General features: G+C 53.5%; 1 protein-coding gene across 1 annotated transcript in view; it reads right to left on the bottom strand.

Moving 5' to 3' along the window:
• Positions 1-5,181, bottom strand: part of KLF13 (Kruppel-like factor 13) — a 43,085-nt gene extending 37,904 nt beyond the window's left edge. Inside the window, exon 1 of the mRNA XM_012642720.1 lies at positions 4,227-5,181. Coding sequence (XP_012498174.1) covers positions 4,227-4,812 — 586 coding nt within the window. The 5' untranslated portion in view covers positions 4,813-5,181. The remainder of the gene's footprint in view (positions 1-4,226) is intronic.
• Between the last annotated feature and the right edge of the window lie 11,969 nt (positions 5,182-17,150).

The raw sequence follows: 17,150 nt of genomic DNA, 5'->3' as shown, positions 1-17,150 counted from the left end.
TTCTAGCCCTCTTTCAGCAGGGAGGGAGGGGGAGATGGCACCACAGCAGCCCCCGCCTAGCGGTTGCAGGGGCTGGGCGCTCACCAGGCACTCCCCAGTCTCTGGAAAACCAGAACTAAAGGAGAGCCGGCCACAAGGAGCGCGGGGATGATAGTGGTTTTGCTGGTGTTGTTTTAAATGTTCTCAAAGATCTCACACATGCAAAAGGAGAACTGCGAGAAGTAAAAATTTTCAAAAAGGTAGGGTGGTGACATAACAGGTCCCTCCCTCAGCACAGGGGAAACCAAGAACTGCAGTCCATTTCCTTTAAAAACATAATGTCTTTTAAGTCAATATAGTAATGCCATGTGGGATTTAACTAATACTCATCAACCCCGTCGATACCACAACCAGGTCTTAATCCTACAGAAAAGTCAGCTCCTCTGTGCCAAGGCAGACACGCACTGGAGTCCACTAATGCAAGGCTTGTTAGAGCAAGAAACAAAAAAGGCAACATGGCTGTCCTTTCAATGGATGAAAGGTTAAGTAAATTATGGTGTAGCCATATAACCACGCTTTGGAACACCATACAGCCATGAAAAAGAATGAAGATGCCTGTTTAGGCAAACACACAGAACAAAAGCCTAGCAAAAGAATATGTTTGCTAGGATCCTACTTATGGATTTTTTAAAAACGTCTACATGGATGCACATGTATGTATATGTGCAAATCCATTTAGAAAGTCTGGAAAGAGACGCACCAACATAGGGTAATGGTGGTTAGCCAGAGGTCGGGGGAGAGGCTTGCATATTCTGAGCACACACTTCTGCACTGTTGAAGAGTTTCACAACTAGGGCCACTGCAGCCTGGGTGATGGGGGAAAGCCCTGGCTTGGGCACGTCCCTGAACAAAGTGCTGGCCATGACGGCCATCAACGAGCCTGGCTTTGCCCTAGACAAAGGAATTCCCACCCAGTCACCCTCCACTCTGACAGGCTGCCTTTCCCAGGCAGCTGGGCCTGCCCAACCCCACCACTTGGGATAGCAAACAGGAATCTCTGGATGTATGACGTGGCAGGGTCAGGGAACTCGGCTGCCCTCAGGAGGGCCCCAGCCCAGCCTTTCCTTCTCCAGGTCCTCAAATTTTCACACCAAAGCCTCTGAGCCTCCAAGAAAATCTGCTTCTGGTGTTGCTGCTCTGCAAAGCTAGTCTTAGCAAACTTCCTAGGCCTGGGCTGGGAAGTTCTGATCAGCCAAACAAGAAGTGGCTTGAACTGTAAAGATGTTTTCTTTTGTTTCGTTTTACTGTGCATTTGCCATAACATCAACAATTACCTAACTGTGACAGAAGGTAACCTGTCCGCAGTATGACTACTGGGGGAGTGGGAGACCACACAGCTAACCATGACTGGACGCTCTCTGCAAGTAGCTGTTGGGGGGGTACGGGGGGGCTGGGGTGGGAGACCAGAGCAGGGCCATGGCCAAGGGATGCCTGGTGCCCCCAGAGTCAAGGCTGACCCTTGCACCTTCCAAAGGGTCTTCACATACATGAATTCATTTCCCTGAAGACTTTCCAGGTGGTCAGGGCAGACATCTCCAAGGAGGTCTGGGAATCCATCCCTCGCCACAGACCTAAACAGCACAGAGCTCCTGGCTACCTTCTTGGCTAAAGTGGTTTTGAAATTCACTCTGCCATGAAATCACTATGGGTCCTGGGAAGAGGGGTCTTACTGGAGTAGAGGGCCTGGCATGACCTCAGTCACTGCCTGCAGAGACTCCTGGAACACTTCTGGAGGCCCACAGGCCAAACCACACCCACTTCTGAACCTGTCTGCAGTGAAGCTATCCTAGTGTAGCCAAGCCTCTCAGTCACCCTGGCCAGCTTATCCCTTCTTCCCTATGAACACCATCAGTGACTTAGGCTCTGCACACCCCGGCAGGGACTGGAAATGGGCTCCCCAGAGGTGTCCTCCACCAGCTGCTGAACCAGACTCCCTCCAGGGGCAGGTTTTTGGGATGTGCAATTCTTACAATTAGATTCACCTGGGGTACCAGTTAAAACGCAGTTCCCAGCGGCAGGCTGGAACTGGTTGTAGTAAGTCAGCATCCAAGGCCTGGAAATCTGCATTTTTTCCAACCCTTGCCCCTATCGCCCCCCACACACCCCCGCAGGGAGCCCCATACATTCCTGACTTGGAGGCCTGCAATCACCCTGGTTGCACCTCTGATCTCTGGTCACCTGAAGGGCGGAGCAGGCTCCCAGCTCTAAGAACGGACGTACACTGCGGCAAAGAGGGTCGGTTCCATTCTCTTTTGCCTGTCTTGAGTTTCCAGACACTCCAAAGAGACTGGACCCAACCCCGTGGCGGGAGGCCCGGGTCTCCAGCGCCTCTGCCCCAATTCTCTAGCCAAGGGGCTCGCTCAGGGCCTGCACAGCCTGACTGAGGGAGCAAGCCCACCAAGAAAACATCCCAGGGCTGAGGCCGGGGCTCAGCCGGTCCCGCCCATGACAGCGAGTCCCTCCCCCAGTCCAGCCTCTCCGCAATTCTCAAAGCCAGCTATCAGGTGTTCCTGGGTGGGAGGCCCCCTTGAGACCGCCCGCAGGTTTCCCAATCATTAAGTTCCCAGCCTAGCAGGAGCCTCGCCCTCCAAAAAGGATCTCAGCCCCAGCCACGCCCCAAGCGCTGCCCCCACCCTATACGCAGGGTCCGCCAGACTGGGAACCTAGCTTGGCCCCTCCCCCACGGCCACACCCACCCAGGAGGCTGCGTTCCCAAGCCGAACTCCGAGCCTTACACTAACCTCACCTCTCTCCCAGCCCACGCACCCTTAATTGACCCAGATTGCCTGGAAATGGCCTCGCTTTCACCCTCTACCCCATCACCTGCCACGTAGTTTGGGGTGGCCACCGCAAGGGGCCAGGAACCAGGAGGCAGAAAGTTAGTCCGAGATCCGCCCGCCTCACCTGCGACCTCGGGCCCGCTCAGTTCCAAATGTACAGGAGAAAAGGGCCTTCAGCTCTAGGGTATGGAAGGCTGTAGTTTCTTTTTATGTCTTTTAAGCAGCATCTGAGCTAAGTTACAAATGAGAAAAACGCAACCCTTGGGAACATGGTAGCAGTATTAACTATATATATGGGTTTCCAACCTGCCCCAAAGGTGGAAGAGTTAAGTGTCACAGAAGAGTTTACGCGAGCTAAGAGAAACAGACGACTTTTTAAAGCAAACTGGGAGAGGGTAATTGCCATCCATTAAAGTGTTTGTGTTGAAATTTTAAAAAGAAAAAAAAAACTGCCATAGATGAATCAACTACAAAGATCCGGGCCCGCGCGATGGGAAGTACTACTCCGGGGTTGGTGGGGGCGGGCGGCGGTCAGCACCCTCCAGGCTCGGGGCTCAGGCGGCCCGCCCCCGTGCAGGTGCAGCCTGCCCGCATCCGGCCCCAGGGCAGGTGAGAGCCGGGCTGGGAAGAGGGCCCCGGTCTCGCCCGGCAGCGGGCAGGGCGCTCCTTTCTGGAGAAAACGCCGCCAGACGAAGAGCCCCTCGGGCAGGGCGCGCCCCCGCCGGCCGGATGGGCGGGGGCTCCCACAAAGAGCCGCGGGCAGGGCACTGGGACCCGGGACCGCCCCCCACGTCGCCCAGCGCGGTGGCTGGCTCTGGCTACAAATTAAACCTTAGTGCGCTGGAAAAATTACAGGAAGAAGAGAGCGAAGAATGTGCCGAGTGGCTAAAAGGAGTCCTGTCCCCGCGTGAACTTCGCCCGCCGCGAGCCTGGGCCGGCCCCTCCCCTCCCGAGCGCGCGGCCAGTCGGCGGGGGAGGGGAGGAGGAGGGACTCGGGAGAAGACACCCACCCAACCCCCTGGCTCCTGGCGCCCCACCGTCACCAGCGACGCCTGCGGTCCCCACCCACACCGCCCGCACCTGCCCGCGCCGCCCCCGGGTCTGGGCTGGGTCCCCGCCCCCGGCCCAGATGACGACATCCGCCCTCGCGGCCCCGCCCGAGCGCGCGCGGGGAGGGGGCGTGCCCGGCGGGGGCGCGGTCGCCGAGCGGGCGCCGGCTCTGAGAGCCCGGACTCGCCTCACGCCTAGCGCGGGGCAGCTGTAGACGGAGCGGCGGGGGAAAGGGCGAGGCCCCGACCATCCTCCGACCGCCTGTGCCCCGCGCCCGGCCGGCGGCTCCGGGGCCGTGGCCGGGCAGCTCACGCCGGCCCCGTCCGCGCGCTCTGGCGCCCGCGCCGCACCACTGACCTGTGTGAGTTCTCAGGTGCGCCTTGAGGTGCGAGGATTTCCCGTAAACTTTCTCACAGCCCGCGTAGTGGCACTTGTGCTTTCTCTGCGGGGACTCGAGGTCGGCACGGCTTCGGCTCCGCCGACCCCTTTGTCTGAGGCCGGGCTCGCCGCTCCCCGCGGGCCCCGGCTCCCGCTCCGGCTCCAACCCCACCTCGGGCTCAGGCTCGCTCCACGCCGGGCTGGGGGGCGCGGCCGCAGTGCCTCCGCCGCCGGGGGAGGCGGACTCGGGGGCCGGCGGCGGCGCGGGCGGCAGGCGGCAGGGGGTCCTAGCCTTGCGGGCCGCGGCGCCCTCCCTGCGCTCCCCCGGGGCGGGCGCCGGCGCTTGCTGGTTGAGGTCCGCTAGGATCCGCGCCACCACGAAGAGCGAAGCGCTGTCCTTGCCGTCGCGGCGCTCCTCGACGCGGGGCAGCGTGGGGGTAGCGGCGACGGCCGCGCCCTCGGGCCGAGACTCCGGCCCCTCCCGCGGCCCGTGCACGACCGCGCGGCTTGACATGGACACGAGGCACTCGGCGGCGAAGTGGTCCACATAGGCGGCGGCTGCCATGCTGCGGGCTCCGGCCGGCGGGCCGGCGGCACTGCTTGTCGTGGCGAGTCGTCAGCGGCGCATCCGCACCCACGGTCTCCGGCGAGCGGGCGGGGGGCGGGGGCGCGGCGCGCCCTCTCCTCGGGCTGGGCTGGGCTGGGCTGGGCGCGCAGCCGCCTCTGCCGTCACCCGCGCGGCTCCGCGTCCGTGAGGCGCCGGCCCGGCCGGGCACCGAAGAGTGAACGCATGGGGGGGGCACAGGCCAGTGGGTTCCCCGCGCGGCGTCAGGGGCGGCCTGTCCTAAGGATGCCGAGCGGCGACGTTAGGGACGACCGCGCTAAGTCGTGGCCACAGCTTCGCCGCGCATTGTGGCAGGCGGGACAGCTGCCGTGCGCGCCGCGGCTCGGTGTGGGCGGCCCGGCCCCGGGGGTGGGCGGGGCCGGGGCCACATCTGGACCCGACGTCAGCCCCCAGCCACATCCTGGCGGTGCAGGTTACAGGCAGCGGCGGCCGCGGGGAGCAGCGCGCGCAAAGGGGGCGGGGAGCCTGGGGCGCGCACCGGCGGGACGATGCGGTCGCGCGCCCGCGCATAGGGGGGAGGCGTGGTCGAGGGCAGGGGAGGGCCCCATTGGTTGGTGAGTGCACGGCCGGGCCAATCCGGGACGATGGAAGGGCCTACTGGGCTGCCGGGCCCGCGCGCGCCAATGGGCGTGCCCCCTTGGCGGTGGGAGGAGGGGCGGAAGTTGGAGCTGGGCGCTGAGCACGCTGACGCACGACGTCCGCGGGCGGCGGGTCGGGGTGTCGCCCCGCGGGGCTGCTACCAGTACCCTCTGCCCCGATGACCCGGCCGGGCCTTTTCCTACCAGAGCTTTTTGTGTGATGATAACCTTGAGCCCTGGCGTGGGGAGGAGCGCTCTGGAAGATGCCCTTTTGTCCCTCCAGCCCCTCCCGCGAGGGGCGCGGACGAGGAGGCGTGTCCGCTCTGGCTAGGAGCTGGGCTGCCGGCCTCGCCTAGGGGCGGTATACGCTCGCACCGCACCCCCGCGCTGCGGGTTTCCCAGGTGCCCGCGCCTACAGCCGCAGACCGCTAGCCCCCTCCACGCTCTTCCCTCTCTGAGTTCGGGGAGTCGGCGCGGCCCAGGCGGGAGGGAGGTCACGGGTGGGGCGGGGCAGCTTCCGTGGGAGGGACAGGGCGCTCCCTGGGCGGCTGGGGACCCGGGGCGCGGCCGTGCTGTCCTTGAGCCTGGGGGTCAGCCGGAGCGGGACAGGCCCTGGGCTGGCGGTTAACCTGGCAGCCCGGGTGACGTGCTCACGACAGCCTGTGCTTGCAGAAGTGAACTACGTGCCAGGGCAGCCAGCACCGCCGTTCAGGGAACGCGAGGCCCCTTTCTCCCCCTCCCTGCCCCAGGCCCACTGCCAATTTCTCTAGACTGCCCCTCTCCCACCGTGGCTCGGGAGGTTTCTAACGCCACCAGCTGTGAGGACCCCGCCCACCGCGCCCCACCCACCCACGCTTTGGGCCTCTGGGAGGAAACGCTAGGCTGAACCCAGCCTGCTGTCTCCCTGCCTGGGCCTGGCCAAGCTGCCCTTGGCTCTCATCGGTACCCCCACCTGCTGCCCCGTGGCCCCAGCCACTCTCCAGGCCTAGGCCCTCACGGGAGAGACCAGTAAGTAACTTCCTGCCGCCTAGGAACCCAGCTCAGTAAACCCCTTTTTGCCTCACCGTTTCCAGACCCTGGCTGGCAGCCCCTGGTTCATTGTGCTTATTGGCCATTCCAAGGAGTCAGCCACCGTGCTGAATCCTCAGATGAGCAAGGAGGATGGAGGTGGCCCAGGCACTGAACCCCAAATGAGGGTGCGGGGGAGAATCATTCTGCTTACAGGGGCCCAGGCAGAAAAGACTTCACTTTTCAAGAAACCAAGGAGGAACTGAGACAACCGTTCTGGGTTGCATGTCATGGTGATCATAACCTTGCATGGACGTTTGAGCACTCTGGGTGTCTGTAACTAAAACCCTGAAATTCCCTCTGGCTGACGGAGTTGCTGCCCTCTGGGGAGACTCCCGAGGTGCTGGGTCAGGTTTCTCCAGGAGGGTCTGTGTTTGGCAGAAAGTAATGGTTTTTCTCTCAGGCAGATTGTGTTGATGACATTTAAGAGATTTGTGTCCTGACCAAGTAATGATTCAGAATGTTCCTCCGTTCCTACCACATGTCACCATCAGTCACTTCTTCATTAAGAAGGGAGCTGGCCCTAAGCTGATTTACCAGCCACCCATACCCTTCCAGCTCCTCTCCAGCCAGCAAAATTCTGCCCAGTCTTCAAGATGCAGCGCCTCTCCACCTCCTTGAACCCTACCGGGTACCCCCCAGTCTGTATACACAATGGGGGGCCTCCTATGAGTATACACTATTCTAGACATTGGGCTCCTATGGCCATGAACAAAACAACCCTATGTTCATGAGGGGAAGCCAGCCTGGGTCAAGGGTCCTTCGCACTAGCACACCCCTGTGCAAAAGAGTTCTCCATGAATGTGGCCTCCCAGAGGGTTTCAGCTGTGGCCCCTGGCATTCTGGATACAAAACTCAGTCCCTTGGCTGGTTTCTCTGTAATCTATCGAGTATTGTTGATTGTTGTGGAATTTGCTGACTGGAACCTCAGGCCGGACAGCCTTTATCTGAAGCCCATGTGGAGGTATCTTCCAGAGAGATACAGCTCTCTTCCCCAGAGGAAATCTCACCATAACTGTGGGTTGATGTTTTCCTTGCTAAGCATGATTTGACAGCGATGGCTTATGTACATGTGAGGATGGGGCATCTCCTTTCGATGGAAGGAACAAAAAAGCAGAGCGATCAGGCAAGAGCAAGTGTACTGAGATATGTCTGGGGAATAAAGAGATTCAAAGCTGGAGAGGTTGAGGTTCTGGGTAAAGGTGGCGGAGGGACAGTATATGTTGACTTCAGCTTCCTTCTGGAGCCTCTGAAACAGTTGTTATAAAGCAGAAATCCACAAGGACAGGGAGAGCAAGAGAGGCAGTAAGAGCAACACAATTGTTGAAGCTCAAATACTTACCAAACCCAAGAAAATGAAATCCTGAGATAGTAGCCAGGAAGGAAAGCTGAAAATAAACCCTGTGGGACCCCCAGAAAACTCAAGAATGGGGGGCACCAGGCACCTCTGGTCTTGAGGGTGAAGGTCTAAAACAAGAAGGACTGGCTAAAAGCCTGTCTAAGGAGCTCTCAGATGCCCAGATTCCCTCCCCAGTTCTGTGCATCCCCACAGCTGCCCCTCCTTCATCCTGACACAAGACTGCATGTTTATTATCTGAAGATGTTTATTATCTGAAGAAAGTAAAAAGGAGCACCTTGCGCTGGGAGGCCCCAGGCATGATTAAGGGTAGAGGTACTGCGATAGGATCAGGAGGATTAAAAGCATGTGTGGATATTGGAAGCTGAGACCCAAAAGCCCCTTTCTGGGATTTCAGAATGCAGGCATCCAGGAGACTGGCAGGGTCTTTCCGGGGGAAGCACCTAAACATTCGGACATCTGTGGTGCCCGGCTAAACAGCCAGCTCACCCCACAGGGAAAGCCGCAGTTAACGCTGCCACTCATGTGCACGGAACTTCTAATCAGTCTCTTAGTCCCTCCCAGGCAAATACAAGCAGGCAGCCAGAGCTGACCTGGCATCTAAGGAAAGCCTGTGTCATGAAATACAAAGCCACAATAGATTTTTAAAAAGCAAGTTGGAAGAAACAGAGACTATTCACAGAGAGGTACACTTCAACAAAACTATCAATAATGTCATTAGAGAAATTAAAAAGGTATCACAACCCATGAAGAGAGAACATACATAAAGAAGCATTTAGGAAAAATGCTTCTTGGGAGATTTAAAAGAAGATAGCAGAAATGTAAGAGAAAAAACCTTTAATAGAAGGATTGGAAGAGAATGTTGAGAAAACCTTCATGAAAGTAGACCAAAAAGAACAACAACAAAAAAATGGGAAATAGGAGAAAAAAGTTAAAAACCAATTAGTGCACTGACCATAAAATTTAGCAAGCAATTTATAGGAACCCCAATAGAATGATCAGAGAAAACACAGGAGAGAAAATCACCAATGAATTAGTAAGGACGTTTTCAAGACATTTGTTGAAAGGGCCCACAGAGAGCCCAGCACAATGGGAAAAAATAGCCGTACATGAAGACATATGACTGTTGAGTTTCAGAATACTGGGACAAAAGTGTCCTGACATTAAAAGCAGGTCACATACAGACAATCAGGAGGCAGAATGGCCATGGGCTTCTACACAGAACCAATAGAAGTTAGAAGGAAAGGATCAGAGCCTTGGAAATCTAAGGGAAAATTACTTTCCAGCCTTTACCCAGCCGAACTATAAACCAAGTATTTTTAGATGCATGAGGTTTCAAAAATTTACCTCCCATGCATCCTTTCTCATGGTAGGAAGCTACCAGAGATCATGCTTCACTAAAATAAAGAAGTAAAGCAAGAAAGCAGGAGACGTGATCCAGAAAGCCAGGCATTCAACACAGGATGGAGGGGAGAGGGAGTCCCAGGTGAGAGCTGCTGTGCCGGGTGCAGAGGGGCCACAGCCCTGGCTGGAGCAGGTCAGTAGTTCTGGAGACACTTCTTCAAGAGGTAGGATGGCTAGAGTCCCTGCATCACTCAGGAGGGGCTAGGCCACACTGCAAACCCCAAAGATTTATTTCTGGCCATGCTACATGTCCATAGTGAGGCGCCTGGGAGCACCAGGTTGATGGGGCAGCCACTGTCTAGAATGTGCTCATCACCATGGTAGAGGGCAAGAGAGAGCATGGACCCAGGGCAACTCTTTCCCACACACTAAATACATTTTCACCCTCCCGAGGTGGGCCTGACCCAATCTTAGATGCCTTTTTAATTTAGGTCTAAAGGCCAGAAACAGGATTACAGGAATTTGAGTCCAGGGATATTCTGTAATGTCCACCTCAAAGCCCAGGACCCCTGTGGGAGGCTCAGTAGTTTTTTCATGTGGCTCATGTGGCCCACATAGTTCCTCTTGGTCTAGAGACCTCTGACCTAAAGAGAAATTGTACCCCACGCCCCATATACACACCCAATGCATAGTGGTGCAAAGGGACAGAATAGCACAGTAAACAGCCCAATTCAGAAAGGAGACAAATGGGTAACACCCAGCAGGCAGCACCCACAGCTATCCTGAAATCCTGCTGGGCAAATATTGCCCCTGCCCTAAAGTGAGAAGAGTCCTTGAAGAGTCTCACTCCTGCTCACTGGACAGGCCGGGCCAGTCTGCTGTCCCCAGGGCCCTGCTCTACCCTTGGAAAATTTTTCCTTCACTCTTATCTTCCTTGGCTACACATGGAGTGGACATTGGGGAATATGCCTTTTTGGGAGCTGAGAGCCCACTTCCTGTCTCTAGAAAGTTGGAAACCAAGAATTAAGTTCTAGACACAGACTGTAATAATCCTAGTTCATATTTTTTTGGCACTACTGTTTCTCAAGAATGTATTAATAGTTAACATCTTACCTAGTCTGACTCCACTTAGCTTCATTGTCAATATACACTCTCACAATGCTTCTCAAGACGTGCTCTCTCTTGATTTAATTGCACGTCCTCTCAGCTTCTCCTTCTCCTTGAAGGATGAGTAACACCCTTAGTCTCTTTTCTCTGAACCTTCTAAGTTATCCCAGGTAACAATTTACCAAATATCATGCCATTCAATACACGGATGGCCATGCTTCCAGCCTCCGAAATCCATTTACCCACTGCCTGTTTGATCAGCCTTTAAGCAAAGGCCACATATCTTGGTTTCTGTGCAGCAGCGCCCCATTCCTGGTGATCATTCTGTGTATCAGTTAGGACCAACGAAGTTATATTACAGGACAAATAGTTCCAGAAGCTCAGTGGCTTAAAATAACATAAGTTTAATTCTCAGCACATTGAGGGTTGCCTGGAAACTCAGCTCTGTATCATCATCACCCTCACTCCAGCAGCCAAAACAACAAAGCAGCCACTTTCTAGAACAATGGTGGTCACCATGGAAGAGGGGGAAAGGACGTCCTATAAGGTCTCGCATTGGTAGTTAAATGCTTGCCCCAGAAATGATGCACATCACTTCTGCTCATAACTGGTCACATGAACTGTCTGCTATAGACTGAATGTGTCCCCCCAAAATTCATATGTTGAAACCCTAAGCTCCAATATGATGGTATTTACAGGTGGGCCCTTTGGGAGGTGATTAGGTCATGAGAGTGGAGCCCTCGCAAATGGAATTAGTGCCCTTAGGAAAGAGAACTCTTGCCCAGAGAACTCTTGCCACTTCTACCACGTAAGGTTATAATAAGAAGACAGCCACCTGTGAAGCAGGAAGCAGGCCTTCACCGGACACTGAATCTGCCAGTTTCTTGACCTTGGACTTCCAGCCCCCAGAACTGTGAAAAGTAAGTTTCTGCTGTTTATAAGCCACCCTGTCTGTGAACAGACCAAGACACCATCCTACCCACAGTGAGCTCAGGTAGACCGATGATGTCTGCAGAAGGCAAGGAGCTGAGTTATTCAGTGACACATTAATGGTTTCCACGGTACCTGATCTGTTTTGAGAAGGTTGGGAAAACTGGAAAAGGGTTTGGGCTTGAAATAATAAGTAGATAGAAAACTACATGAACAGAAAAGACAATAAAGAGCTCAAAAGAAAACAAAAGGAAAGTCCATTGTTGTTGACTACTCGGCTCACTTGCAGATAGTGTGGTGAGAGCAAACACCTAACATTGATCTAGTTAACTTCTCTACATCACCGTGATGGAGGAGTAGGGCACCCCGAGGTGCACACTGAGGTGGGCAGAGGGCGGTAGGACCAGGGGCTAAGTCCCCATCTGTGTGATGGGAAGTCAACAGCACTCCAAACTGAAACACCAAGAAATGAGGGAATTGGGGGGTTAGGGGAATGGGTGAAATTCTACCTAATGGGTACAACAAACACATCTGGGTGATGGGCACATTTAATAACCCTGACTCAAGCATAACAAAAGCAATCCCTGTAACCAAAAACATTTGTACTCCTTGAAATATTTTTGGAAAAAAAAAAAGTGACAATGCAATCATGCTGTGGTAGGCAGAATTCTCAAATGGCCTGACATCCCACCCGTGGTCTCCACGCACCTTCTTTCTCCCAGTTAGTCAAACACTAATCTAGGTGTGTCTGTGAAGGGATTTTAGAGGTGTGATTAAAGTTCCAAACCAGATGACTTTAAAATAATGAGATTATTCAGGTGGGCCTGAGCTAATCACGTGAGCCTTTTCAATCTGGGTCTAGAAGTGAGAGATGGGTAGCTCAGAGAGGGTGGACGCAATGCTGGGATTCAGGGTGAGGAAGAGTCTCTCCTGCTGGCTTCGAAGATGGAGAGGTTACAATGTGGCAAGGGACACGGGCAGCCTCTGGTACGTGAGAGTGGTCTCTGGTTGGCAGCCAACCAGAAATAGGGACCTCAAACCTACAACCACAAAGAACAGACTCCTACCACGTGAGCTTGGACAAGGACCCCAGGCTCTAGAGAAGAACACAGCCCAGGCAATACCTTGACTTTAGCTTTGTGAGACCCTGAGCACAGAGCTATAGCACTGACCCAGACCACTGACCCACAGAACCGAGAGATGATAAAAGGATGCTGTGTTGGGCCCCTGAGATCACGGTGGTTTGTTGTACTGCAATGGAAAACTAACACCCATGCTGCTTGATTCATAGAACTGATCAGATAAAAGGTAATATTCATCCCTGGGGAGGGGAGAGAAGGGTCAAAGGACTGTTGTGTTTCATAACAAAACTTGTAGAACTGTTTGACTCTTTAAGCTCTGTGTGTGTATAACTTAGATGTAAGGAAAAACTACAATGAAAAGATGGTGCTGGAGACCACCAGCTGCCCACCAAAATCCATCCCCTCCTTCCACAGTAGTGACTGAGCACGCTTCCCAGACACCTTTGCAGTGAGGTGTGGCCAGGTGACGGAGTTCCCTGGGAATATGGGCGGAGGGGCAGCCAGCCACCTCTGCACTGAGGCTTGTAAGAGAGTAGGTCTCCATACTGCGTCTTCTCTGTCCCAAATCCCATCTGGATGCTTATGACACAAAGCTCCAGGGGATGATGGAGCCACCAAATAGAAGGAGCCTGGGACCCAGAAATAATCTGGCCAACAACACTCTCCTGGACTGTCACTGCATTTGTGCCATAGTATAATTTGGAGTCTACCTGCCCTGGGGCTCTGCCTACCTTAACTGCCTTAGCCTGCCTTAATAAAGGTAGAAGATGGAGCAGGGAAGAAAAACAACAACAGAACAAAGTCTGTGCTAGGAAGGCTCGGTGCCAGGTGGAGCAGGCCTGCACTTTGTTCTGGAGTGCTGTTCTCCAGGGTTGCCTGCCACCAGGAAGACATGAGGTGCCCTCTCTGGGCACTGTCCTCTCTCCTTCCCAGGCCAGCCACTGCCTGTAAGCCCTGCACCTGCTCACAGTGCCCAGCCTGGAGCTGAGGGTGGCTGGGTTTATCCAGGGTGTCTCATAAGGTCAATGCTTAGTGCCCCCAACCCACAGAATAGGCAATGTCCTCCTTGACCAGCCCAGGGGTCACTTGTCAGCTCTGCAGTCTCCCACCCACTCTCCTACCTGCTTCTACCTGTCTCCTGACTTACTCATAATGTCACTAACAAATCCTTGAATCCAAAGAGGACTTCGACCCCAAAGTTTTTTCAGCCCTCGAGTCTGACCATTTTAGAACTGGATTGTTGGATGAGGAACTTCTGATGAAAACCCTCGTCTCAGTCACTGACAGTTTGATGTGTAAAAACAAGAACAAGCCTTTCTCTGTTGTATGACATGGGCTCAGGGTAGAAAACTGTTTTCATGTCCCATCTCCCAGTGGTCCAGAGTGCAAAATAACTCATCAAGTCCAAAATGATGAAAGCCGACTTCACATCTGGCGCACATTTACATGGGGAAAGATCAAAACCAGCGATGCTTCTGAACCCGAGCCATCGGAAGACGGGAGAGATATTTACAGTGTCTGCTACAAATGTATGAAGAAAGCATGTTAAAATGATGGATGGTCCCTTCCAGGCTTGCCAGGGCAGATGGCTCCCACTCCTAAATATGATGACTGACGCAGGACCCTGGCCCTCCTTCATGGCCATCTGGGAGGGTCTCTGCCTCAATAACAACTGTCCCTTCTTCTGTGCACCCCCCGGACTCTCACTTCTTGGTTGTCTGCCGCTCATAACTTGTGATCATATCCCCAGGTGGGTGCTCAGGGTCCAATGCTGCATTTATCCTTTTGACTCAGATTCCTGCCAAGCCCCTGGTCAGTAGGAAGCCCAAACGCATCAACGTGACACATTGACACACACAGGAACTCGACAAGGAAAGTGCCATTCCTTCCCATTTTACAGGTGAGAAAACTGAGCCTCAGTCGGGTGAGAGACTTTCCCAAAGCCATATGGAGCAAGATGCAGAGCCCACACTCTCAGCCTAGCGTCTTTTCACCTCACAGTGGGGCCCCCACCCCCAGCCTATGGGAAGCCAGCTAATTAATGTGGGGATTTATCAAATCAATTCAATAAGAGCCAGGTTGGTCCGTGCCGGGCTCTCAAGGGAATCCATCTAATGAGTATTCTCATTAATGGGATTGGGAGCATTTATCACAAACAATGTGGGATGTGACTCCCTTTAATTCCGGGCTGTTTGCATCTAGGAGTGTTGCATCTAGAATTGAAGGATGGCGAGGGTTAGCTGATCAGAAACACATGAAGCAGTTTTCTTTTATGTTAGTGCTAAAGTGAGTGCCAGACAGTATTATTTAGGCATCATAAAGTCACAGAAAATGGAGCTGGAAATGAACCGCTGAGCCACTCACGGTCAGCTTGAGCCCTTCAGTCTGGGCACATGTGGTCTGCTGCTAACCTGGGGGGCCAGGAAACACATCCTCAGTCCTTCATGTTTTTCACGTATTCAGTTAGTTTCATGGGCTCTGGGCTTCCTATGTGGGATGGTATATTGAAAGAGTCAGGAGGTATCAGACCTGATGTTATAGTTAAGTTTATTTCAATAATATTTTCAAAATGTAGTATGAGTTGGTTCTTTCTATCCAAGCCTCTTTGAACCGCAGCTTTCTGATTTGGTATGAGGTATGAAACTTCTTTCATATGTAGAGCAGAGAACTGCACAATCAGGGCTATTTATATTCTAGGAAAAAAGAAATGTTTTTCCCCCAAGGAAAGACAAAGGAGAAGAAGTTGAAAACGAATCAGATTCAATCACATTACAGGTAACTTAAGAGCAGTCAAGAAGCTGCCATCTGTGATCTGAAGTCATTACCTGAAAGCCCAGACATCATTCCCACTGGAAACCACTTCCTGGGCCCCCAGAGGGGATCTGCGTTGGGTCTGGTCGGTGAATGTGAGGTAGGCCCTGGGACACTTCTCTCCAAGGGGGTCAGAAGGCCCATGGCTGTCGGCCAGCCCTGGGATCAGTCCCTGGGTGGTGGCCCAGTCTGTCTCGCCTCTCAGTGCCTTGGGCAGGCAGCCAGTCAGGAAATAGGTGCCCAATGAATGGGGAGTTCTCCAGCCACATTTGTGGTGTCCTTGAAGTCTCCGCTTACAGACCTTATCCGCCCCGTGTCATTATGAAGCAGTAACGCCTGGACTGAGAGAGCTCTACTCAAGGACTGCAGTCAGGATTCCCGAATCATTCAAGGGCGAGACAGCTAGGTGAGCTCCCCATTTATAGAACCACCCCAGAGGTGTGCACACACTTCTACCTACAGCAGCTTGACCCGCCACATGCTGGTGACATACAGAGGACCGGAAGATGCAAGGGCTGCCCCTGCTCTTAGGGAGACCTGCAGTGCAAACTGAGAAGGACTGAAGATGCCTTGAGCTGAGGTTCAGGGCTCCGTTAAGCTGAAGGAGAGCCTCATGCTTCAAGGCAGAGATTGTTCATATAATATTGTTGCAGTTTTTAGAAAATTGGCCACAAATTTTTTGACACTCGTCCCATAGAATCTGGGCTACTTGCTACTGCTTCAACCTGGAAGGGAGGCTTTGTGACTTCCAAGGTTAGGTCACACAAGGCAGGGAAGTTTCCTCCTGGCTCCCCTGGCAGGGCCACTCACACATACTTCCCCCTGGGGCACTGAGCTTCATGTAAGAAGTCCGACTATGTGTGTCTGGGGACAATCCAACAGAGCTCAACTTTCCTGCCGTCCCCACCAAGTGCCACACGTGTGAATGAGAAAGCATCTTGGCAGCAGAGACTCAGTCTTGCAGCCCTAGGTGTTCCAGCCCTTAGCTGTTTGAATTACCCCACCTTCCTGATCTCTCAGCTAAGACGAACATGGGTGGAGCAGAAACAAACCATCCCTGCTGTGCCCCATCTAAATTCTTGATCCGCAAAACCAATGGTTATTGGTTATTGTTTTAGACCATTATGTTTGGGGTTGTTTGTTATGCAGCAGCAGTAACTGGAACAAACATGGTCCCTATAAACGAGGAAATTACTAGCCTAGTGCTCAATCAAAGGAAAATAATCCCTTTCAACCCTGGGGGGAGAGAAAAACCAATGATGCTGGCCTTAGGTCTGAAGTCTGTACTCTATGGGCCAGTTAAGGCATTTTCAAGGGGATTTGACCTACCCTGTATTTGGCTTAGGGATAATTTGAGACTTCCCCATGGTTCATGGCTGCCTGGTGGGTCCCCGGTGGTGAGCTCTCTGCCTCCTTTGGAGGGAGGAGGGATGCCCCTGTGCCACTCTTCCATCTGGCCAATGTCAATGCGGGGTCCTTGCAGCCTGGCCTCCTCCTCAGAGAGATGGCAGGGACTACGGCTATCTCAGATCTGGCCCTTCTGACACGACACCCATAGTCCCATGCTTCAACAGCTTCCTCATTGTGACATTATTTAATTTAAAAAAATATTTAAAAACTTGAAAGGTAAAAATTGCTGATAATCTCCATTCTCTTCAGGAAAAGAATCATTTCTTTGCTCTTTTCTGCCATCTACAGACTAGTTTTCCCTTTTTACTTGTGTCAGCCATTGCTAATTATTAGGTAGCTATTGCTGCATAACAAAATACCCCAAAGCTTAGTGGCTCAAAAAGACAATAAACATTTACTACCACACTCACAGTTTCTGTGGATTTGGGAGTGGCTAAACTGGGGGATTCTCTCTCATAAAATTATAGTTATGACATTGACTGGGACTGAAGTCACCTAAAGGCCTGATCGGGGCTGGAGAATCTCCTTCCATGATGGCTGACTCAGATGGCTGGCAAGTTGGTAATGGTTGTTAGTGGGAAATCTCATGTC

This window comes from Propithecus coquereli, unplaced genomic scaffold (genome assembly GCF_000956105.1).
Source record: "Propithecus coquereli isolate 6110/MARCELLA unplaced genomic scaffold, Pcoq_1.0 Scaffold184, whole genome shotgun sequence".
NCBI classification, from domain to species: Eukaryota; Metazoa; Chordata; class Mammalia; order Primates; family Indriidae; genus Propithecus; species Propithecus coquereli.
The sequence above is the reverse complement of the archived record's forward strand: the minus strand, read 5'-3'. Positions and strand labels throughout refer to the sequence as shown.